The sequence below is a fragment of the Penicillium hispanicum genome (genome assembly GCF_028827665.1).
Source record: "Penicillium hispanicum strain IBT 35686 chromosome Unknown utg000004l_segment0_segment0, whole genome shotgun sequence".
NCBI classification, from domain to species: Eukaryota; Fungi; Ascomycota; class Eurotiomycetes; order Eurotiales; family Aspergillaceae; genus Penicillium; species Penicillium hispanicum.
The window spans coordinates 1,885,113-1,912,633 of NW_026623196.1; the positions used below are offsets into that span (position 1 = coordinate 1,885,113).

General features: G+C 50.7%; 13 protein-coding genes across 13 annotated transcripts; 6 read left to right on the plus strand and 7 right to left on the minus strand.

Annotated features, from left to right (window-relative positions):
* Nucleotides 1-997: 997 nt before the first annotated feature.
* On the plus strand, nt 998-1,935 carry N7459_004485 (uncharacterized protein; the record flags this gene model as incomplete). Its single annotated transcript, XM_056943669.1, has 2 exons — nt 998-1,060; nt 1,390-1,935. 2 exons carry the CDS (start codon nt 998-1,000, stop codon nt 1,933-1,935), a joined length of 609 nt encoding a protein of 202 aa, XP_056800552.1.
* Nucleotides 1,936-2,631: 696 nt separating this feature from the next.
* N7459_004486 (uncharacterized protein) lies at nt 2,632-3,261 on the minus strand (the record flags this gene model as incomplete). Its single annotated transcript, XM_056943670.1, has 3 exons — nt 2,632-2,891; nt 2,947-3,013; nt 3,226-3,261. The coding sequence occupies 3 exons, from the start codon at nt 3,259-3,261 to the stop codon at nt 2,632-2,634; spliced, it is 363 nt and encodes a 120-aa protein (XP_056800553.1).
* A 911-nt stretch (nt 3,262-4,172) lies between these two features.
* On the minus strand, nt 4,173-4,811 carry N7459_004487 (uncharacterized protein; the record flags this gene model as incomplete). Its single annotated transcript, XM_056943671.1, has 3 exons — nt 4,173-4,396; nt 4,543-4,621; nt 4,779-4,811. The coding sequence occupies 3 exons, from the start codon at nt 4,809-4,811 to the stop codon at nt 4,173-4,175; spliced, it is 336 nt and encodes a 111-aa protein (XP_056800554.1).
* A 724-nt stretch (nt 4,812-5,535) lies between these two features.
* N7459_004488 (WW domain-containing protein) lies at nt 5,536-7,199 on the minus strand (the record flags this gene model as incomplete). The annotated part of the gene is made up of 4 exons (XM_056943672.1): nt 5,536-6,564; nt 6,620-6,769; nt 6,833-7,076; nt 7,132-7,199. The coding sequence occupies 4 exons, from the start codon at nt 7,197-7,199 to the stop codon at nt 5,536-5,538; spliced, it is 1,491 nt and encodes a 496-aa protein (XP_056800555.1).
* A 415-nt stretch (nt 7,200-7,614) lies between these two features.
* Nucleotides 7,615-9,765, minus strand: N7459_004489 (uncharacterized protein; the record flags this gene model as incomplete). The annotated part of the gene is made up of 1 exon (XM_056943673.1): nt 7,615-9,765. One exon carries the CDS (start codon nt 9,763-9,765, stop codon nt 7,615-7,617), a length of 2,151 nt encoding a protein of 716 aa, XP_056800556.1.
* A 582-nt stretch (nt 9,766-10,347) lies between these two features.
* Nucleotides 10,348-12,669, plus strand: abp2 (putative ARS binding protein Abp2; the record flags this gene model as incomplete). The annotated part of the gene is made up of 2 exons (XM_056943674.1): nt 10,348-10,980; nt 11,029-12,669. The coding sequence occupies 2 exons, from the start codon at nt 10,348-10,350 to the stop codon at nt 12,667-12,669; spliced, it is 2,274 nt and encodes a 757-aa protein (XP_056800557.1).
* A 1,070-nt stretch (nt 12,670-13,739) lies between these two features.
* On the minus strand, nt 13,740-14,573 carry N7459_004491 (uncharacterized protein; the record flags this gene model as incomplete). Its single annotated transcript, XM_056943675.1, has 2 exons — nt 13,740-14,429; nt 14,487-14,573. 2 exons carry the CDS (start codon nt 14,571-14,573, stop codon nt 13,740-13,742), a joined length of 777 nt encoding a protein of 258 aa, XP_056800558.1.
* Nucleotides 14,574-15,543: 970 nt separating this feature from the next.
* N7459_004492 (pfkB family kinase) lies at nt 15,544-16,696 on the plus strand (the record flags this gene model as incomplete). Its single annotated transcript, XM_056943676.1, has 5 exons — nt 15,544-15,948; nt 16,004-16,174; nt 16,225-16,286; nt 16,345-16,461; nt 16,516-16,696. The coding sequence occupies 5 exons, from the start codon at nt 15,544-15,546 to the stop codon at nt 16,694-16,696; spliced, it is 936 nt and encodes a 311-aa protein (XP_056800559.1).
* A 219-nt stretch (nt 16,697-16,915) lies between these two features.
* Nucleotides 16,916-18,067, plus strand: N7459_004493 (ribosome biogenesis protein BRX1; the record flags this gene model as incomplete). The annotated part of the gene is made up of 2 exons (XM_056943677.1): nt 16,916-17,151; nt 17,221-18,067. The coding sequence occupies 2 exons, from the start codon at nt 16,916-16,918 to the stop codon at nt 18,065-18,067; spliced, it is 1,083 nt and encodes a 360-aa protein (XP_056800560.1).
* A 976-nt stretch (nt 18,068-19,043) lies between these two features.
* On the minus strand, nt 19,044-19,959 carry N7459_004494 (Rab family GTPase; the record flags this gene model as incomplete). The annotated part of the gene is made up of 5 exons (XM_056943678.1): nt 19,044-19,168; nt 19,224-19,304; nt 19,371-19,760; nt 19,869-19,881; nt 19,939-19,959. The coding sequence occupies 5 exons, from the start codon at nt 19,957-19,959 to the stop codon at nt 19,044-19,046; spliced, it is 630 nt and encodes a 209-aa protein (XP_056800561.1).
* Nucleotides 19,960-20,436: 477 nt separating this feature from the next.
* N7459_004495 (chromo domain-containing protein) lies at nt 20,437-21,035 on the plus strand (the record flags this gene model as incomplete). The annotated part of the gene is made up of 2 exons (XM_056943679.1): nt 20,437-20,866; nt 20,986-21,035. 2 exons carry the CDS (start codon nt 20,437-20,439, stop codon nt 21,033-21,035), a joined length of 480 nt encoding a protein of 159 aa, XP_056800562.1.
* A 724-nt stretch (nt 21,036-21,759) lies between these two features.
* N7459_004496 (uncharacterized protein) lies at nt 21,760-24,298 on the plus strand (the record flags this gene model as incomplete). The annotated part of the gene is made up of 4 exons (XM_056943680.1): nt 21,760-22,025; nt 22,126-23,215; nt 23,270-23,619; nt 23,647-24,298. The coding sequence occupies 4 exons, from the start codon at nt 21,760-21,762 to the stop codon at nt 24,296-24,298; spliced, it is 2,358 nt and encodes a 785-aa protein (XP_056800563.1).
* Nucleotides 24,299-24,806: 508 nt separating this feature from the next.
* N7459_004497 (putative ATP-dependent Clp protease) lies at nt 24,807-26,709 on the minus strand (the record flags this gene model as incomplete). The annotated part of the gene is made up of 2 exons (XM_056943681.1): nt 24,807-26,209; nt 26,271-26,709. 2 exons carry the CDS (start codon nt 26,707-26,709, stop codon nt 24,807-24,809), a joined length of 1,842 nt encoding a protein of 613 aa, XP_056800564.1.
* Between the last annotated feature and the right edge of the window lie 812 nt (nt 26,710-27,521).

The window sequence follows — 27,521 nt, forward strand, 5'->3', positions numbered from 1 at the left end:
AGACCTTGATGACCCAAGAGCTCGTCCGATGAATCTCATGAGCTTCCAACTCTTAAGGTCCTGAATCCAACAGATTATGTCTGCCGGGCTTTCCTGTTGCTTTCCCGTTGCTTTCTTGTTACTTAGTTTTGATATGATACGCAGTAACTATGACTATTCTTACCACTTGATGCTGGTTAAAAGTATACTACTCTGTGGTAGGTATGTAGGGGCTAGCATATACCCCGAAGATGTCGTTAGGGGTTTATTCTTTGGCAATTCTTTAGCTGAGGCCTTCTGCATGCTACTAGGATATGTTCAATATTGCTGTATTCGTTACTTTGCCGTTACTTTCCCGTCACTTTTCCGTTACTTGGATTTTAACATGGCAATTCCTGGTGGCGGTTACTTTTCCCACCCTGGATGAGTCTAGATATTGTACCTCTACGATATGGGATCCTCTTCTAAGTAACCGGCGCTTTCCAATAGAGCCGTACAAATAACCCGTCATGGCCTTTTGCGAGACCCAAAAAAGTATGTAGCCTTCTTTTGGGCCTATGGACATGTAGCTTGCCCAGGCGAACTACTTGCATTTGTAATTGATGCATGGATAGCCCTGGAGGTATCTTAGGTAGACAGCATCCTGAAAGCGCCTTGAGGATCATCCCCAGGCTCAAACGTCAATCTCAGCAACCAAAACCTCGGTGTCTAGAAGAAGACCTTTACAGCCTTTCCTCCGCTGATATTTTCGATGGGTCCCGGAACCATAGCTTAAAAACCTGGCTCTTGCCATGTGCCAATACCTTCACAGTTCAGATATCTCGCACAAGGGGCTCATTTGAGCCATTCTGAAGTCATCGATACGTGACGTGCTCGCTCCTGACTCTCTGAACTACAACTCCACATTATTCCTTATGCACCATACCCTTCCCTTGCCCGACTCTCTCTGTTTCACCAGCATACGACTCCACCCACAGCATCATTGAGAACTGCTGGACTTCAGCATTACAACGTTACAATGTCTGACGCAGCCAAAATTTCCAAGGCAAAGGTTCGCTGGACTCACCCAGCTGACCAGATCGTGAGTGCCACTTCATTCCAGCCCTGGTGTCCTTTGTCCCCTGCTGCTGCCAATCCACCATGGGTGTCCATGATACACAAAAGAATGATCATCCTGGATGAACTCACTCGACCAATGCCGAAGTGGATGAATTCCACCAGCAGACAATCCGTTATGGGGTCGTCTGTGGAAATTTTGGCGCACTACCTGCTGTTCCACCGTTTTCTGTATCTGCATCGTGCATCATGCAGTGTGCTGTGTCCATTGTGCATCATTTTTGAACCCTCAACGACTGCTATGACTTGAGACTCGAGATTTGAACTGAACTAACAACGGGACTGTTTCCTCAGCTGCTTCTGAAAATCATTGAAACCCATGACCTGAGCGTCGACACCAACAAGGTCGCCGAAGCCTGGCGTAAGTCGCCCTCCTCATCTCCAAACCAGGTGCCCAGCATCTTCTTGTTCAACCCCACTGATTTGTTTCCAGCTGGTGACAGTGGCTCCAAGCCAACTCCTCGTGCAGTCAAGGAGCGCATCTCCAAGATCAAAGATCTGTTCAAGACCGGTGCCCTTGAAGCCTCCAACGTGGCGACAACTCCAACCTCAACTCCCAGCAAGAGCGGCCGTGGCAAGAGCACCGCAACTCCCCGAACTCCCAAAGCATCGACTTCACGCAAGCGCAAGCGCCAGGATGCATCTACATCCCCCGAAGTGACCAAGTCCGACACCTTCACCTCCGAGGTGGAGGAGGACATCAGCGCCGAAGACGAAACGCCTCAGAAGAAGACGCACACCAAGGGGGCTCGGGCCCGGGCCATTTTCAAAGACGAGGATGAGGATGAGCAGGTCACCGTCGGTGGAGAGGGTGTTGGCTTCTCGGAGGATGAATCATAAGTCGTCAGCATGACTTTTCTGGCGCTGGTACCAATGGGGGATCCTGGGGAGCTAATCCCCCCATACTGCATGTGATTTGAGCTTTTGATTTGAGTTGATCTATCAGGATCGCAGACCGGTCGAGTGCTATCGCTTTGTGTGCTCGACTGTCTCACCGGTACCCGGCGGCTTTCACGCTGCGAAACTACCAGGAAAAAGCACGTCTGGTGATATGGTGGTGCTTTTTGCAACAACAGTGTTTCTTACCCACTTTCCCCCCCTAATTCCTGAACTCTATCCTCCTTCCTGTCTTCCTGATGGTCTGGTTTGTTTTAGTGAAAACGTCAAAACAACAAAAACAATCCCCAGGTATGATTCTTTGCTATCCAAGTATGTTCTGTAGATAGGCGGATGGGCCGCGGACCACTGTTGACCTAGGCACGATCTACATGATAATCAGGACGGCTGTTCGGGATCAGTCAGATAAATTCAATCTATTTGAAAGATTTTGGTACTGCGTCTCGAATTACCCATGGGAGACTGATCCCAATAAACGCAAGAAACTCCCCTACGCACCCGCAGAGGTCAAAACAAAACACAACGCAAATGAAGCAGTCTCCGACGACAGCAACCTTCTTTTCCCCTTGTGAAAAATCCATCTATGCAACCAGACAACCAACCCATCCTCAAGGCGTTGCAGACGAGGCGGGTGTCAGTCTAGGCTTCATATTCGTCGTCGGCCAGCGCTTCATCTTTGACGGTGGCCAGGGGTTCTTCTTTGTTGTCAGTCGAGTTGTCATCAAGACTGAAATGCTCGTCGCTGTTGGAGTCATCTGGTGTCTGCTCCTTCTTGGGCTTCTTCACTTTCTTGGGAGACTTGGCTTTCTGCACCCGGTTGGCCTTGGGGCTGCTGCCGGTCACGCCAGCGCGCGCGCGAAGGCGGCTGATGCGGTGCTTCAGAGCACCGGGCGTGCAGTCTGTATTATGGACATGTCAGTGGCGGATCCCAACGGGCAGAGATATAGTGCCTACCATTGCCCATAAACTTAGCCAGTGCTTCCCAGTCAACCTTGCTGAGTGTTGCCAAGCCGACGGCCAGCTATTCGAATGTCAGCGCTGTTTCTTCAGGTACACCAGGATGACACATCATGTATTTGGAATGAGCGAGGCAGTCCGGCCGCAGACGGAAATGAGGGGACGTGAAGAGGTTAGAAGAGATCGAAAGAGACCCGAATGGGAATCTGAACCATGTCTTCAGGGTGTCTTTGGATAACCTCACAATGCGTCCGGGCCATGGGTCGGCGAACGTACCTTGGCATCGGCCTCCGAATCCCAAGTAATCGCCATGTGAGGAGAATCGATGTGGGTTTGGATGTGGGATGGCTTTAATTTTTTCGGCGATATGCTTCACGATCGCAGTGATTGATATTTTGGTGTGTCGAAGGGAGTTGCAGAAGAGGAGGAATGAGAAGGGAAGAGAAGCAAGATGAGTTGGGGAACGTCTTGACGAGAGTTGGTGATGATCAGGGCGAAGTTGCAGCTTAAGTCGTCGTTCATCAGGCGCTCGTCAGATTTAACGTGCACGTTGAAAGACTCTTTTGGCCAGCTCCGGTTTGTTTGCTATAAAACTATATCTGTAAGCCAGCCCGATGAAAAACCTATCATAATTGCCCACTGGATGTCTTGCTAAGTCTTATGCTCTTGGTGATTTCTTTTGACAATAGGTGACTTCAACACTGCTTGATCTTAAGGGATTATCTTGTAGTTCTGTTATCCGTGAAGGATATATAGAAGCTCTCATCTGATGAAATTTGTTCTTAAACCGTAAGGAGACGGTTCAATATTTGTGGTAATGTCTACAGGGCGTTGGGATAATTCGTTTTTACGGAACCTTGGAATACCAGAAAACATCCATGGAACACCAAGGGGAGATGAATAGATGCATCTTCCCGTCATCCGTAAGCTTGAATACGTGGAGCAGATTTCGAGGGTATCAATGATTTCCATTAGAAAGGTTGGTGGAATCCAGCATAAAACCCGTAACCGAATCAAGCGACTCCCCAACCGAAACATCCGTGGAATGTAGATCCCTTAAGATCTTTCTAGATCTCATCCCGCTTGACCACCATCCCCATAACCCATCATGCTGTCTCCACCGTGTATGCGCCCTTTGGTGATCATAACCACAAGATCTCCAGGAGGCCGAGACCTCGGGGGCAGATTGTCAAAGACACTAAGGCGCAGAATAACGGACAGCTCTACTCCTCCTCGTCATCATGACCAGCAGGGGAGCTGCGCTCAGCTGGAGCAACATTCTCCTTGGCGCCCTTGCGACGGCGACCACGCTTGGCTTGAGTCGGGGTAGCAGTGTTGGTGTTCGCCTTGCGGATGCCGCCGGACTTGGTTGGAGTCTGGGGAGAGTCACCAGGCTTGCGCCACCTCAGCTTCTGGACATGCTGTCGAACACCGCTGGCAGTAGCATCTGTTTGTAGTGAGTTAGTGTTCCTGGGTGGTTCCAAACATTTCATGCAGAGATACGAAAAGAGGACAATGGAGCTGTGCTAGAGCATCACCAGTAGAAAAGGAATCCTCATGTGCAGAAACCCGGCTTGATGGAGGAAGACTCACCGCCGCCAATGCGCTCAGCAAGCTCGTCCCAGTCAATGTCGCCTTTGCCCTTGCATAAGTCGTAAAAGTACGCCAGCACCTGTGAAAGTTTCTCGATGTTAGCCTTGTATTTGGTTTCCTAGATTGAAAAGAGCGGGTCACAACGCGCGGGTCCTTGAGGTATATGCGACCTCTGACTCGCTCCAGACAGCTGATTATCTGGTCGTGCATATTGGGCCGAGTGTATGGATTCTTACTTGCTGGTCCTTTTCTGGGGTCCAAAGGACCATCTTGAATCGTATTTTGGTATCAGAGATTGGTATTGGAACAGTGGTGGAGGTGTCGTAAGGGAAATAGCGAGGGTGTCGAAAGGAAAGGTGGAAGACGGTAGTTACCGAGCGACCACAATTTATGTCAAACCACGGAAAGAAGCAGTGAAGTGACTTTCACTAGATACAATCTCTACTCACTAGATACCTAGGTAGATTCTCCAGATGCGGACCGCCATATCGCTGCCTATACGACATAAACAATTAATCTACTCGAGAAGTGGCTCGTTTTGGCGGCCTGGCGCCAATACGTGGCTCAACAATAATGTCTCAACGATATCTTGTTTTGCCCCGCGGCAACGGCGACTGCCTATACGGCGAGAGTAGTTTTTGTGTGAATATTTCCAGCCTAATACCGAGCGTCGTCGTACTCTGGCGTGGTTGACTGGGCGCACGGCAAGAAATGCCTCAAAGGGACCGTCTTCTCACGATCATCGCGGAATGGAATTGGGAAAATCCCAGATGGATCATACTCAAGACGGGATGAAAGTATTCTAGCCAGGGGCAGACATGATGAATTTAAGTCGAAATCAAGTACGGGATGTGGTACAGCCAGAAGTCTGCCGAGGACGAGTTGAAAATCTATCACGAACAGGAAAGGAAAAAGAGCGGGATATGCTAAGATGCGCGGAATTCGCCAATAGAGACAAGGCTTGGTCACTGAGACATTGACCCGTCATTCATGTTAGGTAGGGGCTTGGGGTGTAGAGGTAGGCGGTGTTGAGGACGCCCAAGGCCCACTGATGAACTGAGGATCTGAGGCTGCTATTCGGGATTGCCTGAGATCCGGAATGGTCGATTGGCCCTGACTTACGCCTAGGGGACCGCTAGTCCCACTAGTATTGTCCGGTTGGTGAGGCAGATATTGCTGAGCGCCTGCCTGCATAGGGGTGTTCTGATAATCATGAGCTCTGCCATGGTTTTCCAAGGAAGTAGGAGACGCTATTGAATTGTAGGTCGTCCCTGAGTGGGTTCGAGCCATCGTGGTACTGTGGCGTTGGCCCTGGACAATTGGAGACTGCGAGGAATATCCGTATGGTGGAAAATATCCAACTGGACCCGGCCCTCTTGATTGCTGGAACGTGGTGCTCTGCTGTAAATGGGATCGAGACATGGGCGATCCAAGTATTGATTGCGTATGGTCCATACCGATGCGTGAATTCGATAGGAAGGGATCTTGAGTTGCTTGCAAATTATCTCGACTAGCACCAAAATCACCGCCGCGAAGAGACGGGTTGGAAGATAGAGATGACCGCGAAGCAAAGTCCCCTGGAGATTGTGCAGTGGTTTGCGGCGTGAGGCATGAGCCATAGAAAGACTGCGATAGGTCCGCCGTGCCGAAATTTGGCGCGATTGATTGATGTGGGGCGTGTGGAAAAGGTGGCTGTTGATTGAGCTGCCATTGGGGTTGAGATGGCGGGAATCCGCCCCCAGGACTTGGAATGTGCCCTTCCCGAAGAGTCCCCGAGGGTTGATACGCCGACGAATTATGCCTGTAGGGGTCTGAAGTAAACGGCTGGAAGGGGGCTTTATTCATTCCCACGCCAATACCACTTTGATGGCCTTGTGTCATCTCGGTACTGTTGCCCCAGTGGGGCCTGAAGAGATCTTGCGTCAAAGCTTGTTGGCCCATGGCATGTGCTGGATATGCATTTGCTGGATGAAATAATGTCGATCCATTGCCAATATCAATAGACCTTTGGTTCAACGGCTCCTTGGCTGAGATCAGAGATACACACGGGCATCAATCAAAGGAGGATCCGACATACGGGTTCATATCCACCTTGAGTTGAGGCAACATATTGGCCATAATGATGGGCTAGGCGTTGGTCGGTTTGATTCGAATAATGACCCGACATCCCTGAATGCTCATGCGGTAGATTCTCGGACTGTTCATTGACTTGTGCGTCAAGGGAGCTCTATCCCGCCATCAGTGCCACTCTCGCAACGCTTATGCAGACATAATGAGCGCGATTCCCTACGGAATATTTCGCACTGTTCGCCGTAGACTCAATCCGCTCCGCCAAGGTTGTGCCGCTTCCGGTCATCCGAGGACTGTTTGTTGATGGCCGCGAGAGCGGTGCTTGCGACGGACCGGTCCCAATGGACGTCGGCGTTGTCGATGGAGTGAGCACGACCGGTTCGGTGGGTATCTCCCATTGCGACTTGCCTGTCGCTCGTTGTACGAAGTACCATTTCCGCTGGACCCCTTCCCACTGGGGGAGCCTGGACACAGGTCGTCAACATTGGAGAGGAAGATTGTCACGCGGAACAGACTTACCATCCCTCGGGTAGTCGAGGGGGTGGGGAAGACGGCCCAGCTGTGTCCGCAGGAGCATCTTGCGCCATTCTTCACGAAGAGACGAGGTTAAACAAGGCACGAAGAAGGTCGGGAGCAACCTAGAGGAAGGGGATGCGATGTGTCCAAGGCGGCGCGCGAGGCGATCCTGTGGGGCCCCGGCCTTTGCCAAGGTTGGCTTGGCGATCGCGAAACACGGCTGACGCATCGAGTAGAGTTAACCTTGAAACTATTGGTACATTGCACGTCTAGCTAAGTTGCGTAAACTATGATTCTAACCTGATGAGAGACCCTTCCCGAGTTCCAGCCCATAAAAAAAGGAAAACAACTGAAAATAACACAAGCAGGATAATAGACACCGTCCGTTCTACCCAACCCAGTAGCCTCCGTATGCATAACGCCCTATCATAATTCCATGCGCCCCGAGGAACGAACCTAACCAATAAGAAACAGAAATCGCGAAGTTCACCAGGCATGGACATCTCCAGGTTCATAATCTTCACCGTCCCACTCTTCGTCGCCACTGAGCTCGTCGTCTAGGAAGTCGTTTTCGTTGAACTGCGTTTCGGTGGGCCGCTGATTGTCAATTCGAATCGCAACGATGTCACACATCCCCTGCACATCCATGTCTTCGATCTCTGAAGGAGAAGTGACTGATTGGAAGTTTGTGCTTTCGGATGCTTCGGACACCTTGCGGTGAGACAGACGCGAGCTCTGGCGCGTCGATGGAGCAGAAGGACCGTTGCATGTAGTGTTTGCGTGCGCTGGATCATCGACATGAATAGGAAGCTGTTCTTGTCGTAGCGGACGCTTTCGTAGGGAACGGAGATCCGGGTTTGGAGGCGGGCTCTGGCGTAGGAAAACCTTTTCGAACCGCCCAATCCATCGCTCACGGAAATTAGCACGCGCACGCCATCCAATCTCGAGGATAGCCGATATTTCCAATCGTCGCAGATAAGGAAGGTTCGGTGCCGCGTCAATCAAAGACTTGAAAAAAGTCTCAGCAACATCCGCATCCCAGTGCCGAAGTTGGATCAACTCAATTTCCCGCAATGTTCGGGGCCATGTTGGAACCTCGGTGTGAAAAAGGAGATCACTGAAATGGGGATCAGTGTCATGGTAGCTAGACCAGTCATGGATGGAGATGTCCATCTTGAACTTCTCCAGTCTGGGGCAATCCCGAGCGAGAGTAGTGATAAAGCACATGTTCAAGTGTCGATTGTGACTGAGGTTTAGCTGTCGAAGCTGCGCACCGTGGGTTTTCAAAAACTCTGAGATATGTGGCGAGAAGATGCGGTCGCAATTGCACAGCGTGAGCGAGCGGATTGTTAACGGGAGCTGGGGCAACAGGGATGCACTGACGAGAGTACACTCGATGAATTCCAAGTCCTCGAGCTCGGGTAGTGCCTTGAGAGCCGTGGCAAAGGCAGCCTCTCTCGTGGCCGAAGCAATAGCAGCTTCTCTCGTGGATGTGTTCTCTCTATCAGGATCGAAAAGGTGGACGAGTCTGAGCTTCTTGATCCTTTGGAAAGCAGGCAACAGATGTTTCTCCAGCATTAAAGGAAGAAGATCAAGAGTTTCGAGAAATCGACCATTCCAGTCCCAGCTACGGAGAAGAAGCTCACTCTCAGCAATGGCCGAGAACAGCGAAGGCGGGTAGTTCCACTTCGATAAGCCAAGATTCCAAGGTGGCATCCCAACGATGAAGTCCTCGTGGTGATAAAGACGCAGGGTGTGCACCCGAGGCGTTTTCTGAATCAATTGGCCTAGGTCAAAGTAGCCCAGCGTAGGGCCACTCTTGTAACCAAGAATCTGTTCAGCGTCCACATGAAGTTCCCTAATCTTGCCCGCGTAGTTCATCGACAGAGAGCTCGGTGGCATAGAGACCAGCCTTAGCAAACCATGACTCTTGTAACCAGAGGCCAAAGGGGGGGAGTAATAGAGGGCAGCCAGAGCCGGTTCATGGAAGCTTCGACATAGAAGAGCAACGTTCAAGAGCCATTTAATAGGCGCTTGGTTTCCAGGCTGTTTCTCGTCGACCAGTGGAAAAGACGCATGCCAGAAGATCTCTAAGAGGACTTGGTAAGGCAACGTTTGCCAAGGAGGAATGACTCCGGAGCCCACAAAGATCGCCTCAGACGTGTCGAGTTTGGCCCGTTTGTTCAGTGGTCTACCGAGATCTCTGCCTCTCTTTTGGCTACGCTTGTTCTTCTGGCTTCTGGTCTGTTTTGGCCGGCTGGGTGGTTGGCGCCGAGTGCGTTGTGAGGTGCGAGTTGTCGATGGAGGAGCAGGTGTAGTAAGCAGCTCAGAGGCCGGATAAAGCACAGTCGATTGCGGCCCAACGGGTGTTGCTTGGCCAGTGTCAACATCGCTTTCATCTGATATCTCTGTGGAACTGGCATCGGTCGACTCTTCACGGTAGGATGGGCGCACTGCCGTTGTGTTCCGCGGGCGCAGAGAGACCGACGCTCGTCTGGGATTCTCATCAGCCGATCCATGTTGGCGGGTCGTTTCGTCTTCTGAGGTCGTCTCTTCATGGTACGTCTGAACCTTCGTGCGGGATTGACGGACGGGCCGGGTGGACCTCGAGCGCGCATCGGAGCGTGATGGCGCCATTGTGGATAATTTCACAGCTAGGGCGTAGTTGTGATGGTGGAAAACATTGTCTCGGGGCTTGCGACCTTAGAGCAATGATGAGATGAAATGAGCAGGTGGCAATCAACGGACGTGGGATGAATGAAACTTGTCCAGGGCCTGCGGATGGAACGGCAGGAGCGATTGGCGTTATCGATAAGAAGATGCAGCGGGGCGCTAAGCCGTTCGCAGACTAGCCCTCCCGTGACCCCTCCAGGCAGAAACCCCCGCCCTCAGGCACTAACGCTAGACTCTATCTGGTGGCACTATATGCGCCCAAAATAGAACTCCGGGTGAGCTCAAGGACGGCGCTTCCAGCCACCTCGGGGCGAACTTCCTCGTGGGAGCTCGCTGATTGCCATCTGAGTTCTCGTCCATTGCTGGTCCTGCTTGCTTTGAACCCTGTAAAGTGTACAGAACACCAATCCTTGAACCGGACCATGTTAACGACTGATCGATGCGATTCATGAAACTCGTGTTCGCGAGTCTGCACTGATCTCTTTGTTTCCCGTGGGAGTTGGCGACGTCGTTGACAGTTCAAAGGAGGCTACACTGCCTGTCGTCATGGATTCGACCGATCGCACGAGCCAAGGCGAGCTCGGTGCGTCTCAAATGGTCGTTCAACAATACGCTCGGTACCCGCCAACCTTGGAGTCGACGCTTCAAAGTGCTTCCTCTCTGGGCAGTGGTCGCAGCCAGCTAGATCCCAATAGGTCACCATCGTTGCATCGAAAAGATACGCCGAGAAGTCTACAATCATCCCCGAAGGGAGTGCGCTCCACTATCCCTCCCCCATCGGCCGCTCGCTCCGGGCCGTCTATGTCTCCACCTGTCTTCGACGCGCTTCGTCATCAGCAAATGAAAGACGCAGCCGACCAGGCAGAGTCTCGGGCGTTACCATCACGAGATATAACTGACGAGAGTATTGACGACGCCTACGTCGTATTTATTCTTTACTGCAATCCCAATGTCCCATCTTCAGTCGATACCTCCGAACTTCGGAAGACGTTCCGTTGCCCTCCACGCAGTGATGGCAAGAATTTCAGTGTATTTACGCTCTTTGAGCTGATTCGGAAGTTGGATAATAAGGAGCTCAAGACTTGGATCCAACTGGCAATTGAGCTGGGTGTCGAGCCTCCTTCAATGGAGAAGAAGCAAAGTACGCAGAAAGTGCAACAGTATTCAGTTCGGCTCAAGGTAAGTTAGCACTCTACACCGTCTTGACCAATTTCTAACGGCATATAGCGTTGGATGCGAGCTATGCATGTCGACTCCTTCTTCGAGTATTGCCTGGGGCATCCCCATCCGTATTACACCCAACTTCCCCCTTCTGGTCCATTCGTGAGCGAGTCTCGCGATGGTGTACCGCTGGAGGAAGACCTTGCTCTCCGAGCTCTGGTTCCAGAATGGAAGCCCAAGCGAGGAAGGAAAAGAGCAGACGAAAGAGAGTTTGAAGAGGAGAAACCGGCTAAGCGGCCTTCGTTGGACACATCGGCAGCCGGCTTACAAAAGGGTGCCTTTCAGAACCATGGTGTCACCTTTCCACCAAGTGCCATACCCTTCAGCGCTTTCCCTGATGATGATCCGTGGATAACGGCGTCTTCATCCTTTCCACCGCCTGGTACATCAGATCAACAAGGTCAAGAGCTGCGTTGGAGACTGCCGGAACGCGAGACTACTCCCGCTGGCTACCCGCAGTCCGCAATTATACCCCGAGGTAATCAACCACCCGAGTTTATCATGTCTGCTGAACCACGCTCTGCTGTTACGCCGTCCTCTGGAGAGAAGAGTCGTGCTAAAAGAAGACATGGGCCTGCAGTCTCGTCTGCTTGGCCTAACAGTAATGGCTCAGCAAGCGGGAAGAATCGAGGAAGACCGCCCAATAAATCATCATCCGGGTCCTTTTCCACATTTCAAGTTACTCCAAGTCGCGAATCCTCGCAGTTTCCGCCACATTCTATCCCACAATCCTCTCCCCTGGTTGTTGACCATAATCATTCCCATGCTGTGTTGAACGCGCCCCACGGCCAATCGCCCACTCCAGGTACCCATGGAAGACCTGAGAAACTTCAACTACAGGTTCCTCAGCATATGGGTGCACCAGTCCGACTCGCAACTCCCCCCACATTGTTGGTGAATGGCGTGAATGGAGCAGTCGTTTCGAGGGCCGAAGGAAACCAGGAGCTACACCTCGCAGAAAACTCACGTTCTCTGGGCAGTAGTCAAATGGGGAAAGGCCAGGACGTTCCAAATCCACCATCCAAAATTACCATGGATGATATTGTCCACGCCATGACTGGTGAGCTAATGCGGGCACGTCTGGTGGGACAGCCAACACCTCTCCGCCCTGATGAAGCTCATTCTCTTGCTTCGGCAATTGTTGTAAATCTGTCATCCTGGCATTCACAGCTGCCAGTTGAACTGCATTCTATCCTTATGGCTTTCCATCTTGGCATTGCTCACCAGTTTGGGCTCACTGCTTCTCGTTCAGCATCGACCACTGTGAATGTCGAGCAGCCCGTGACAAGTTCCAATCGAGCTGACCAACCGCCTGGCTCCGAAGCACCCGCAAACGGGGTCCGATACAGCGTCAATTTCGAATATCAGCCATCAGGCCGCTTCTCGATGCAGATCGTGCTTGGACCATTTGGTCAAGGATTTACTGCTGCTGACGGATCCCATCACCCTGTCCAAGTCACCGAAAAACAACCAGAGTCTACGGAATTGGCGACCTATGAGTTAGAAGAGGATAATTTAGACGATTCGGCCCCTGATGCTACCTGGAAACAACGTTACCTGAAGCTTCGGGCCCAGGTGCAAAAGAAAGACCGCGCTCTATCACAGTATAAGCGCAAAATTGTTGAATCGGTGATGGCGGATATTTAACCTAGTGGATTCTGATATTCCACTGGCGATATCCTTCATTACCCAAGCGTTGTTGCATTCTATGTTGATGTGATACCCCACCGCAATATGTGTGATGAGAATCTTTCCTTCCTTCTGGAGTTGGGTCTTGGAGTACTGCTTTTATTTCAGCTGCTAGATCTACACCGATTGGGGCGGCTCTAGTGGCTATCATCTTCTTTGATATGACTACCTGGATCAGGCGCGTACTGTTTCAACGAAGGATTTCTGCTGCATATGCCTTTTAACGGACTCGGTTCCCAGATAGATTAGGTAAAAGACACTCAGCAATATCAAACTATATATGGTTCAAGACCTTTTGGATCCCACTTATTCTAGGTAGAAAGCCCGCGGGGATACAAGGCGGCCATGTGAATCTATGTTGGACTTTTGACATCCTGGAATAAACTAGAAGTTGTTCACTGGTAGGGGATTGCCTTTTTCGCCTCATAGTCGAAACATTTTAGAGACTAGGCCAAGAAATAGGCACCAGTAATTTCCATGGGAGGCGCTAGCTACAGACTTGAGATCCGTAGAGAAACACTGTGCTCTAATTTGTGGCAGTAAAGCTTTGGCTCTGATTCGAAATCGCCTGCAGAAAGGATAGAATGACATAGGGTGTCGTGGACGATATCATCCATGGTAATTTTGGATGGTGGATTTGGAATGTCCTGGTCTTTCAAAGAAGGATAATTAGATGGAAAGACGAATTTTGATCGATTTAGGAGCACTCAGAGTGCTTTCTTACTTCATAACCAATGAGGCATAGCCCCAAGATGTGCCTGGGTAGAATTGCCTATGAACCCCATTTAGCGCATTTGAAGTAACTATGCGGCGCATTCAACCTATTCTCAATTTCTAGACAGCATGCAAGATTGAGTATCCTTCTTACTACAGATTTTACATTCTGCATTTGAAACTCAATTAGTAACTTCAAACACATTCTGGAAGACCGCAGCCTAGAATCAAGTCCACTAGAAAACCCATCAAAAGACACAATAAGGACAATCTTTTCGCGGACTCCCACCCTGATCCGAACGGCAAAAGTCTACCTAGTCCAAATCAAACTCCTCGACTCTAACCAAAAAGTCGTTTTCCTCTTTGATCGCTGAAGTCTCTAGATCAATTTCGACCTTTACTGGCGCGGCCTCTTGCACAAAAGACACATGGGGCTCCCAGGACTCTGATGACGCATTCTGATAAACAGGCTGCTGCATGGTGAAGTCTGGCATGGATGCATCATATGGTAGCGAGTATGAGGGGTATGATGGCCCATAATGAGGTGTGCTTGCCGATGAATGCGAGGATGATGGACCAGAAGGCATAGTAAATGGCACGCCGTGTGAGCTGTATGAAGAGATCTGAGGTGGAAGTGTTGCGCCAGTTGATCCGGACGTGTGTGTCCATGCTGGAGGCCATGGATGATATTCAGGGAATTCCGGCTGCGTTTGAGCTCCTGGGATCTTCACGTCTGCTTCGCACTTGATGAAGGTGTTGGAGCCCGGTGAGAAATCAACGGGTTCCAACTTTGGGGGTATGAATCCCGTCAAGGACAAATTGGGGGCTTGTGTTGAATTCGACATGTCGACTTGGAGACCTTCCTTTTCCCCTTTCTTGGGATTTTTCTTCCTGGGGCGGCGCGCGAGTGGTCCTTCCATTTGGTTTCTAAACCGAGAATAGCGCATGCGGGCAGCATGGCCATTAGATATTGCGAGGTCAGATGCAACCCGGTTCCAGTCAATCTGTTGCTGGTCGATTAGCTGTCAACCTCCCAGTTCACTGACAGTAAAATAACCTACAATTTTCAAGTCAAGCTGCTTGATTATGGCATAGAGGAACTTGGGAGTTGGACCATCAGTGTCCAGCATCTTCCCCCGTGGACCCATGGTGATTGGTTGAGACCCCAATATCACAGGAATATTGGATTTGATGGTGAACGGAGAGGTTTGAGTGGATGATGGATAATTAGTATGTTGGGGATGTGAGTGAGATGGTTAGTCCACGTCAGTCTAGCACACCGGGGGTCAAATATATAATTGGTGGACAGTCAAATGTACAAAAAGACACCACCACTCCAGCAACGCAAATATGCAAACGGTATCAAACAAAGCTTTGCCATGGTTATACTCCAAATCCCATAAACTAAACCAGCAAATAATTCTTTGAAAGAAACGCCATCATTGAAGAACGCAAAATTCCCGGCTCACGTAAGTAGCTAGCATCGACTCTGCAATGGCGTGGATGCCCTTGTGCGCTGCAGCGGCAAACAGATTTATGACAAAAACCTTGTAGAAGCAAGCATCCTTCAAACAGTGGGGAAAGTTGCTGAGGGAGGGTAGTTTGATCTCATTGTTGAATAGAGACAAGCTACAAACGAGTGGATCAATTAAGAAGAGTAGTATGAGTAGTTCGTATTGATGGGACCTCGGGAGAGGAAATTCAATATTTCGTCGAGGGCCATTGATCAGTAAGCTGATCGCGACATTTAACTCACATAAGATAGCCGAGGAATGGGAGAGTCTCTGCCCCCAGAAACCGATTGACTTGTACATACATCCATGCTTGGAAAGGTTCCAACCTTCCAAGGTTGGAAGCCCACCAACCCATGACTAATCTGCCCCTCATCACCCAAATCGACATTCACTGATTAAGAATCTTATCATAGACTGGGTTGATGCACCGGATTGATGCTACACAGTCGCTACATTGGACTAGAGACAGAGTATTGGAACCTGAAAATCCAATGTCGTTGGTTGCAGTTGGCGCATGCTATCTGGACACCATTCTCACGTAGGTCCGGACCATTTCCCCGTCCATCAAGATCCTTAAACCGGAATGCCTTCTCATACCGCTCAAATGATTAGCACTCCATATTACCCTAGTGAAGATGAGAAGCTTCGAGCATCAAGCATTGCTCGTCGGCGAGGTGGAAATTGCCCGAATACCCTAGAGGTGCTACAGCAACTAACCCGCAATACGCCATCCGGGCAAGAGCTGCCCTTGCATCTGGTCTCGGTTCTGCCAGCAAGGTCATCCATCGCATCCCAGCGAATACGCTCTACACTCGAACCGCATGTCCAACTTGATCATTGCATTTACCGGGAGAACTTTCAGGAGCCCGCATCGAGTTACATCATCAAAGGCGAGCTCAGCGGCAGCAGGACTATTGTCAATTATAATGATCTCCCAGAGATGACTGTCGATGAATTCGTTACCATCGCTGATATACTAGGGCATCAAGCTGCCTGGTTCCATTTTGAGGTCGGTCGGGATGATAAAAGTTAACATTGATATATGGTCGCTAACAGTCTCCCAGGGTCGAATGCCGGATGTGACATTGCAATGCATTCAGCACCTTCGAAAGGAAGTTCCTTCTGTCCGTATTAGCGTCGAGGTCGAGAAGCCCGGTCGTCCTGGACTGCAGGAGCTTGCAGAGGAAGCTGATGTTGTCTTCTACTCCAAGACATGGGCTCAGGCAAGCAATTCGGTGCCTTGGTAAATCTGCCAAGTTAATCATGTCACTAATGCTATCGACAGAATTGCGGATACACGTCGGCATTGGAATGCTTGAGCGACCAATCAGAACGGACACCAAAAGCGTGAGAAGCTATATGCCCGCCAATCGACAATATCAACGCTAATGCCCCATGCCATCAGATCATTGCTATGCTGTACCTGGGGCCAGGACGGTGCCGGTGTTTTCGATAGGGCGACAGGAAGCGTCCTGCATAAACCGGCTTATGAATTATCAGCACGGGCCTTGCAAGTAGTAGAGTAAGTTGAAGTCTTTCTTGAAGCAAACCAACGCCGTCTACTAACAGGCCCAAGTACCGTTGGCGCGGGAGATACTTTCATCGCCGGGATGCTATATGCCTTGAACTGTAAAGAACAGGAGTGGAGTGTCGCTGACAAGCTCCTGTTCGCCATATGGATTGCCGGCGCTAAAGTATCCCAGGAGGGATTCTCGGGATTGGGCCAGAGATGTTTGCTGGAATGGAACACTGAATAATACCAATGCGTCTTTCGGCGGTGATTCTCTGCGATATGACTATTGACGGGCCGGTGGGCAGAAATAAAACCGACCAAAAAGCGGGCCGAAAGGGTAGACTGCACGTGACTTGTAATCGGACCGGGCGGTGTGCAACAAAATTATTCTGCCACCAACTTTTCTCCGAAGCTTCTGCAGTCAGTTTCAGTTGCACTCGCTGTCCGAGAATCACATACCACCATGGCAGCAGTTTACAAGACAGTTTCGAAGAAGAAGGCCCGGCAACCGACTGAGGAGATGGATGAGGACATGGATGTGGGAATGGAAGAACTCCTCAACGATGCGGACGACACCACCGACAGCGAAGAGGAGGAAGATCAGGAGGATCGCATTGCGGCGGCCAAGAAGCAGCTTGCTGCTGGCTTCATGCCCAAGACTCGGGTGCTCATTCTGACATCGCGTGGCGTGACACATCGGTAAGACACACGTCTACGAATCTCTTCCAACAGAACAAGTTGTACTGACCGGCGCAATTTGCGACCTAGTCACCGACACCTGATGGCCGATCTCTGTGCCCTCCTCCCACACACCCACAAAGAGACCAAACTGGACACCAAGAAGAAGACGGCTGGCTACAACCTTTTGCTGAACTCTCTGGCCGATCTGCACTCATGCAACATGATTTTCTTCCTCGAGGCTCGAAAGAACGGCCAGGATCTTTACCTCTGGCTTGCACGCCCGCCGAACGGTCCCACGATCAAGTTCCACCTCAACAATCTGCACACTATGGGGGAACTTGGCGCAGGGTTTGCCGGCAACTGCCTGAAGGGTGGACGTGGTGTGGTGGTTTTCGACAAGTCATTTGACGAACAGGGCCCTGACATGGGTGCTCCAGGTAACGAATACCGGGGTCTCATTCGCGAAATGCTGCGCGGTATATTTTGTGTCCCCAAGCGTGGGGTCAAGGGGATGAAGCCTTTTGTTGACAGAATTATCGGTATCTTTGGTGTGGATGGCAAGATCTGGATTCGGGTATACGAGATCCGCGAATCTGAAGGCGGCAGCAAGAAGGACGGTGAAGAAACTGCCAAGCCTGTTCCAAAGGGCAAGGATGGTTTGCCCGAGGTGTCGCTGGTGGAGATTGGCCCTCGCTTTGTCCTTACACCTATTGTCATCCTGGAAGGCAGCTTCGGTGGCCCCGTCATCTACGAGAACAAGGAATATGTCAGCCCGAACCAGGTGCGCCGCGAGATCCGCATGAGCAAGGCTGGTCGGTATGCCCAGCGCAGAGATGTGCAAACGGACCGCATGGCGAAGAGGACCGATCTGGGTCTGACAGACAATTCCTCGCGGAAGCCGGATGCTCTGGAGACGAGGAAGCTTTTCGCATAAGGATCTTGGGGGGGGGGGGGGGGGGTTTAGTGTTGCACACTGCATCAACCTACGGGATTTTTCGACTACATGTATATTTGAGGCGATGATATCATGGTCTGCTACGGCGTCAGGGCAAAAGTCTCTTACTGGTTAATTTCAAAAGTGTCATGTTTCCCAACAAAGTGCTTAGCTTGTATGTGTAGATAGCGTAGGAAAGCTGACCATGGGTTCTCTTGGCCGCCGAATCTCCCTTCGTCTGCTTGGTTAGTTTCGTAGAATAGTGCCTGCCTAACGAATAGTCGGTGTCTCCAGTACTACATGGATTCGACCTGGAAAACAGTCCGTCACCACATAGTCTCCATTGACATCCTCGAGCATTCCCATACTCGGCTACCAGTCTGCCTACTCCTAGCGTGATGATTATGATGATCCGTCTGGTAAATAGTTATCAGAAACTGCCTAAGTATTCCCCGAGTGGAGCAGGTGGGCCCCGTGTCGTCGTGGCTGCTGGCTACGCATTCCTCACGCCCCCGACGGGCGCCTTATTCTTGTTACGGGGTAGACAGACAGTAGTAATAGCTGTTGACCAGAATGAACGAGAAAAGTAACGATGCTGGTTTTCCGAAAAGGCTCCATACAAACCCACGTAGCCACAAGGACGCCCTACCAAGTCCATTGCACCCGCGACCGCACAGCACCAACGGGAGAGAACAGATCAGAAGTGATCTATCTGGTGGAAAGAAATCAATTTCGTTGGGGAACCACGCAGAGCAAATGAACAGAAACAGGAGAAGAAACAAGAAGAAAGAAAACAAAGGTCCGACTATCGGGAAATATGTCCGGGTAGACACCCATCTTCCCCATGCTCTCTACCAGATCCTGCCTGTGTATCGTCTTCGCGTCATATTACACTCTCCGTAACCACAGATACAGGCCGTTCCAATATCACAATTGTAAAAGAAGAGTCGTCGCGGTCGGGATCCTCCCGAGTGGTCTAGCAGCAGCCCTGCTTCTGCTCGTTTTCCTGCGGAGTGAAGTCGATCACGGGGCGGCGGTCGCCGGGCTGGTTCTGCGACTCGCCGGAGTCGAGAGCCTTGCTGGAGACGATACGGTAGATTTCTGGGAATTTCCACTTAGTGTTTGCCCGCGCGGAGTGTGTTGAAGGGTGACCCACCTGTGAGGATGTTCTGGAAGGCAAGTTCGACGTTGCTAGCGTCAAGGGCGGAGGTTTCAATGAAGGAGAGGTTGTTCTCGCCTGTTCAGCGTCAGCATATTCTAGCCCCCCCCAATTGTCATTGGAGGAAAAGGTGATAAAACATACTGGCAAATTGCTTGGCCTCCTCCGTCGGGACCGCACGCAGGTGCCGCAAATCGCTTTTGTTACCCACGAGCATGATGACGATATTAGAATCGGCATGGTCCCGCAGCTCCTTCAACCACCGATTGACATTGTCGTAGGTCTGGTGCTTGCTGATATCGTAGACGAGGAGGGCGCCGACAGCGCCACGGTAGTAGGCAGAGGTAATGGCACGGTAGCGCTCTTGGCCGGCAGTATCCCAGATCTGTGCCTTGATGGTCTTAGAGTCGACCTGGATCGAGCGAGTCGCAAACTCCACGCCGATGGTGGACTTGGAGTCCAGGTTGAACTCGTTGCGGGTGAAACGACTCAACAGGTTGGATTTACCGACACCCGAGTCTCCAATCAACACCACTATCCTCCCGTCAGTATCACAGTTGGTTGAATCCAGGTCAAAGAAGGCGCAAAGAAGCCGACGAAGCAAAGCCACCAGTCAGCTGCACTCGCACGAGGCAACGTTACCTTTGAAGAGGAACTGTAGCCACCGTCAATACTTTGGCCGAAACAAAAATGGTGGGGGGGGGGCACTCACATCGTATTCATCGTTGGCCATTTTGAGTGAAAGGGGAAAGAAAGACGGGGAAAGGGGGTATGGGGAAGGAGAAAATCACAGGGGAGAGTATGCAGCAACAGCGCCGATAGGGAGAGAGTGATGCCTCCAGGTGGAGTGTCTCCTTAACGCCCAGGTCACGTGGTGGGGACTTTGCCGCTCGGCGCTTTGATACTTTTGGAGAGCCCAACCTTTGATGATGGATACCTGCATGGCCTGCGTGGTTGGGAAATGAGGCTTGGAGGCTTCTTCTCTCCTGTCCGCTCTTACGTCCCTCACTTTGGAACTGCCAACTTTGGGCAGCAATATCCATCTTAAGTGACGCCCGCGTCCTCTCCACAGTTTTGGGCTTGAATAACCTCATGGCTCTTGCCCTCCACATTCAAAAGAGCCACCACGCTTCCCTGCTTCTTAAACAACACATCTTCACGAGCAAAGAGAGGTAATAATTTTTTTTTCCGTACCCAACACGCTCCAAAAATGACATCGGATATCGAGATGAGGGATTCCAATGACCCAGCAAATACAGACTCCGACTCATCAGAGCTGACTGTTGAGAGTGACCAAGCGTCTGAATACGAGCTGGAAGAGATCCTGTCTGAGAGGTTTAAGCATGGCCAGCGTGAATATCTTGTCAAGTGGGCCAATTATGACTTGATCCGGTCTACATGGGAACCTCGAACTTCCTTCGATCAGGCCGAAACTCTCAACGAGTGGAATGCCAAAAAGCGCGAAATCAAAGCTGGCCGTATACCGGTATTCGACGTTGTGAAGCTCAGAAAAGACAAGCGGGCTGTTAAGATAGCAACCAGGAAAGCAAGATTGGAGCTAAGGCGAGCCCGTCAACGTGAACAAGCGCACAGATTTTTGACTCTGGACAGCTCTGATTCAGCTTCCGACCCAGAGCCAGGTACTGTCGACACACAAACAGAAGGAACATTGCTTGAATCCAATAGGCCAGAAGGTGGTCCGATCGCGTCGGTTGCGCCGGATCCTTTATTTGTCCCTTTACACTCTCCCGCTATGGAGCCGACAATGACAAAGTCAACACAAGCTCAGCCGTCGCCACACAGGAATAATGCCCGGTCGAATACTGCAAACCCTTCTATGCCCATTACTGAACCCCAGTCATCCATCGCTGAGTCTTCTCCGCATGCAATTCGGACCTTGGCGCCGAAAGCCCAGGGTGCAGCGAGACAGACAGCCACTGATCACCAGGGGCAAAAAAAGTCAAAGTCGTCTCAGTCTTCTACCAACCTTCCTAAAGCACCTGTATCCGAACCTTCGTCATTCCGCATTGTCCAGACAGCTCGGCCCGTCCGCAGAATGGTCTCCAGGTGGGACCAAAGATATAGCGAAGCGAGAGTGCCAGATGCCAATCAGTTAGAGTTACTGGAGCCTTCAAAGTTTCCACAAAGATCAGGCGAGGGTCATTCTGCTCCAACTTCTACCAAATCATCCCCGAAAGATCCTCCTGCAACGTCAGATACCAATCAAGAGTCTTCTACAGAAAAAGCCATCGACACAGGTCCTCCAATGGGCGTGTCTCACTATTCCGAGGGGGAGAGACGCGCTGAAAGTCAAAGGCGGTCTGTGTCTCCAGGTCCATACAGACGTCGAGAATCTTATTCTAGATCCTATTATCCATATCGACAAGGCATTTCTCGAAGTGGCAGTTTATATACACCACTGGACTTGCGACAAAGATATCCAGAGCTGGATCAAAGAATCGATTCTTCCCGGACAATTACATTGCCTTCAGACTCTCGCCGTGCATCTGCGCCTTCCAACGGAAATCCCCCCATGCCCCTCGCTTCTTCACATCCACCTGCACTATCCGTGGAGGATCAAATCGCACGCATGCCTGTTGGTAGGCCCCTGTCTGGTGCAATTCTAACTCGAAATGGCTACTTTTTCAACCGGGATGAAGTATTGGCACATGTGTACTTCGGGGCCCAAAAGAAGTACATTGGTGCCGTTAGACTCTGTGGTCAAACACTAGTGGCGAAAATGAATCTCCTCGCAACAAAAGGACCTGGTCAGACCTTTGAAATGTGGTTTCAACATACGTGCACGTTGGACGAATATCGTGCGCTATGTAGGATGGCGAGTCGTCTTTCCTAAGCGCCAAATCTTCTAATGCTAACATCTATTTAAGGTTGAAAATAGGTTTTGGTGCAATGCCTGGATGGAAGGCTTTAGCGACACAAATGAAGAACTTTTCACCATGGCTGAGTCTCTTCGTGTCCAAAACCGCATTGCCGTTTATTATCCTGAAGATCCAACGGGAAACACATGGTTGGCTTATTCTACCAGGTCCCCACAGTTTGAATTCCTTGACAAGATGAATCTTGAGATTCCCGGCGGCGTTCCAATCCGTCTTGCTGTGCGCAACCCCTTGCCTCCGGTGCCAGTCTTAACGGCGCAAGCCATAGCTCGATCTATAGCACCCCCAAGTACGGATCAACAGCCACGTCCAAGTGCTCATAGCGATTTTCAACACGTGCAACGTTCTTCGGAGCCTGATCCCCGTCTTCATTCACAGCGTGCACGTTTGATCAACACAACGGGGTCTGATAATCTTGCAAACTCGGGCAGGCATACAAATGTGCAAGAACTGCGCGATCAGCAGACCCAACTTTTCAAGGACCAAGACCCGGCGCATATTGCACCCGCTAAGAAATCATCTCATCAAACCGAAATGGCCACTTCCCTCCCAGGAGAAAATTTCTTTCCATCTGCTGACCCTCGACTTCGGCGTCCGACATCTTCTAGCTCAGGGGTTGCGTTGTCTCACAAGGAGACTCCGCTCCATGAGCAAGATGTTTCCCAGAATGTACTACAAAATGATGGACCGGAATCCATATCTAACTTTACGGAGGACACCTCTACCGGGGTAGATTATGGGTCGAGCCCAGTTGAGATGGCATTAGACGAGCCCAACACTGTTGAACGACCTGCAAATCTGACTGGTGGCCAATCTGTTCAGATCAAAGAACCTGCCTTGGCAGTTGACACTCTTCTGGATTTCTTCAAATCAAACCTCAGGATTACATTCCAGGAGCTTGCCACTCTTCAAGACTCCAGCACTGCTGGAATCTTTTATCTTCATTTCCCCAATTCCTCCGAGACACCAGACCCGGAGTTCCAACTCTTAGATCACTGGCTGAACCACCATAGTGTGATCGTCCTGTCGAATCGCAACCCTTCGGACTGGGAGAAGTTCAGGAAGAACAGTAAAAATGGAGGAGTGGCAATTGTATGTCTCTGCGCGTTGCGTTGAGAATTCTGGTAAGGAGCTGACAAGAGATAGTTTCATGAATCCTTCCATGGATTCGATACCCTCCGACCAAGGATCTGGGAAGCTCTTTGGTACCCTACGAACTTTTGGACAATTCGTATCTCAAACCCACTCGAGTTCCCAGATCTGCGGTATTGTGAACCAGGGGTACACTTCCAACGGCTTTTCTCCTATGGTGGTGCTTTCTTGCTTACGGAGGATGTCTTCCATGATCTTCAACGTGCTGCCATCATATTTTGCTGGTTTTCTAGCTACCAAAAGTCAGCACCCGGGGCCAACAAGCTAGTTTTCCGGCCAGACTTGCTACAATATCTCTCCCAGAGACTTGCGGATCCGAAACGAGAGGTTGAAAATGACGGCCTGTAAGTTTTCTGAAACTCTTCTGACAGATTTACACTCACGATTCATAAATCCAGCTTGATAACAATCATTGCATGGATCAAGAAGATCAATTCTGTTGACAGCGCCCATCCATACTTCGACTCCAAAAGTTTGGATCCACGATACCTTGATCAAGCAAATAACAATGTCCTCTGCTTACCCATCCCGGGATATGGAACTCGCTCTGAGACCCAAAGCCCTGATATCCCTAAGGGTCTAACACAAGAGGAACGAAACGTAGATCATCTTGTAGAGACCTTTTCAGGGTGGGCGATCTCCAACGCAACACGCTTACGACGTAGTGTTGTCGTTACCAACTGCAAAAACCCGAGCATGCTAGCGCGGTGGAAGAATTGGGGTCATGTGTCAGTTCTTCAAGTTTCAGACTTCATGAGATCGTGGAAGATCAACGAAGCACTTTATCTTGAAAAACTGCAGTATGGCAATATGTCGTCCCAAAGTGGTGGCCCGAACTCACCCCTGGTCACGCCCCATACCCCCCGGCCTCGCACCCCAAGAACTCCTCGAGAATCACAGGATAGCAGGGACCATAGAAGCCATGGAGACAGACGCCATGCTTCCACCGGGGATTCGCACCCCTCTTGGAATGGTAATTGGAGGGCACCTGACAAAATCCAGTATCCCGCTGGATACAAATGAAAACGCATCTACGCTTTTCTCCAAAACTCCCCCAATCTCGCCCTCAAAGAGGAGGTGTCTTCCAGATCTGCAGAACAGACTAGCTGCTTCTATCGCAGCTTGCCTTCCTGAATCCCTCACGACTGATACGACATCTCCTTACTTCTCATATGGGCGGCATCAAGGATGCCTTCGCCTTTCAACGTTCTATGTACAATTTCATATTTCCTAGAAGATATCCATACCTCTTGACCCTTAGAAATATTGTAGTGAATTCTCCTTAACGTAGCTGCAAGATACAGTCATGATCAATGCTTGAGTGCGGCACTGTTTCAGCCACTTTGATGCGGACGAACCAGGAGATTAGGATGTGATGAGAGAGGTGCTTAAATTGGCTGATTTTAGAGACAAGCCCGCTATATAACATATATGCACGTCCCGGGAAAAGAAAAATAAAGACTGCCATGTACACCGGGTATTTGTGAGCGCCGTCGGCTGAAATATTCAAGAATGCCAAAAAGAAACCAAATTAGCCGATTGCGCGCTTGCGATATTCCTGGAAGTTTGGTGCATGCTGAGAGCCACTGGTAGACGCATTTTCTGACTTGCTCTTTTTATCATGATCTTTCTTTTCCCGGCGCTGCTTCTCTTCCCACTCACTCTCCTCGGCAGAGATCATGGCGTGGAATCTGCCACCCTGGCCCCGGGCTAGGTAGATTGGTTTCTCCTTCCGTTCAGCCACGGCCTCGGTCACAAGAACAAATTTCACGCTTGAGCCTGGTGCTTCGAACATCGCATCGCTGAGGATCGTTTCCATCTCGGTGCGCAAGGCACGGGCACCAGTGCCCATTGTGAAGGCATTGGCTGCGATTCTATGTAATGCCGGTGTCGTGAATCGTAGCTCGATCCCAGAGAGGGAAAAAAGGGTGGTGTACTGAGCAAGCAGGGAATTGCGAGGTTCGGCGAGAATGCGCAGAAGCAAGGGTTGCGTTAACGTTGAGAGGGCGGCGGTGACGGGGATCCTGCCAACCAGCTCTGGGATGAACCCGTAGTTCTGCAGGTCTGTCGGGTTTATAAGATCAAGCGCATTGAAATAGGTTGGTTCGCCGCCAGAACTGGCTGGGGAAGCAGAAGTAAAAAAGGGAAGGTGTTTCTTGTAGAGCGCCTCTTCTTCAGATCCTGGAAGGATCGGAAAAGGTTCACTTTGTGAGATGTCTGATCTGCCGGGCAGATCACCCGTACTCGAGGCTGAACGGACCGGCTGGCCAAATCCAATCGATCCGCGCGAGATGCGGTCCATGACGACCTTATGCAAGCCGACAAAGGCACCGGAGAAAACAAACAGAATGTTGTCCGTACGCACGTTGTAGACCTCACCCTTGGCAGCATGATTGCCATTGTGTGGCTGGAACGGGGTATTTCCCAGGGGACTGTTAGAGGGATAGGAGTTGGGAGGGCTGCTTGTGCGAAAGTTCTTCTCGGATTTGCCATGGACTTGCACAGTGGTGCCTTCGATGATCTTCAAGAGTGCTTGTTGCACTCCCTCGCCACCAACATCCTTCCCATGGCTGACTTTTGCAGCTGCAATTTTGTCCACCTCGTCCAAAACAATGATACCACGCTCAGCCTGCTCAACATCGTAGTTTGCGGCCGCTAGGAGCCTATGGACGCAGGTCTCTGCATCTTCGCCAATATAACCGGCCTGCGTGAATGGAGTACAGTCAGAAATGCTGAATGGTACCGACAATACACGGGCAAGTGTCTTTGCCATCAGAGTCTTCCCAACGCCTGAAGGACCTAGGAGCAATATATTGGACTTTTCCAGTTGCAACGGTGACGTGTCGACCAGCTCAGTCTGGTCCAAAGGGGTTGTTTGACGGGACTTCGCAGTGGATGGAAGGCCGATGGTACGCTGTTGACCAGGAAATTCATCTAAAAGAATTCAAAGCGTCAGAAAATAACGTTCTGACAGAGAAGATACCAAAAAGCATACCTTCTAGAGGGTGGCCTTCAAGCGCCTCCCTTCGCTGTTGCTTCGCTACAAGTTCCTCGGCCTCCTCTTCGCGTCGTTGCACCTCTTGAACGCGCTGGTAGTGGTTATAGACCGCCACACTTAATACTTTCTTGGCGCGATCTTGTCCCACTACATACTGATCCAAATGCTGTTTCAGCACTTTCGGGGTAATTCGCGGAGCGCCAAAGGCCGGCGTAGATCCCAGGGGGCCAGAGGTTGGAAGCCCGGGCTCATAACTGCCTGTAAACGGTTGGCTTGTGAAATCTGACCGGTTGAATTGCGACGCGGTCGGGAAACTCGTGGAGGCACTGGACAGGTGGCGTGGGCTGGCGATGGATATTAGGCACGGCCGACGTTGGACGAGCCCCCGATGTGTCCAAACAAGCGGGACTTGTCGCTGAAGAGACCGCGACAGCATTTCCCGGAGACTGCACAGCCGGACAGACCTCAGGGTATGGAGAAGAGGAAATAAACCAGTCGAGGGGAGACGCGGAGAGTTGGATCAGATACGAAGCTTTCCCCGCAGGAGCCCGCCCGCGTGATCTTATCGGCTGAGTCATATCACCTTCCTGTTTGGGGCATCGGGTTGTATATGGTCACTGGTTCTCAGGAAAATGAGTGCGTTGATACTCTTGCTGTGTTTGGCCATTATTTCTATTATTGATTCCTTAAAGATGTCCAGAGATATATTTACCTACCTATGTGTCTCCATACACAAGGAGTGTGTCTTGGATAAGGGTTATAGCTCTGCGCAGAGTACAAGGCTATAGAGGGTTCTAGGAATTGTCTGAACTTACCTAGGTACTACTCGTTGAATCCAAGTCTTTGATCGGATTGTACGTCCAATAAAACATCGCAGATAATATCTTTGTCCTCGCGTAGACAGTCCAGGTAGACTGAATTCGGCACAATTGTGTTAATCGACCACGGTAGTGTGGGCAGAAGAAGAGCGATTACCCTGCAGAGATGTAGATCCTGATTTATTTCACAAAGTCTGAGAGCCAAATAGCTAGCCTTCCGCCGAAAATCCCGTCTCCTGGATTTCCCTAGTCATTCTAGTCCTATGCGGCACGCAACTGGCCCCAGGATCCTTGTGATTTCAATCCCATTGAGAACTCTGGCTTAAACTCACCCCTTGGAGCATCTGCAGCCGACGTCACTTCTCTTTATCTATCAATTTATTTCTTTTGGCGTGGCCATTTGGATAGAGTGCTTACATATGGCCTCTTT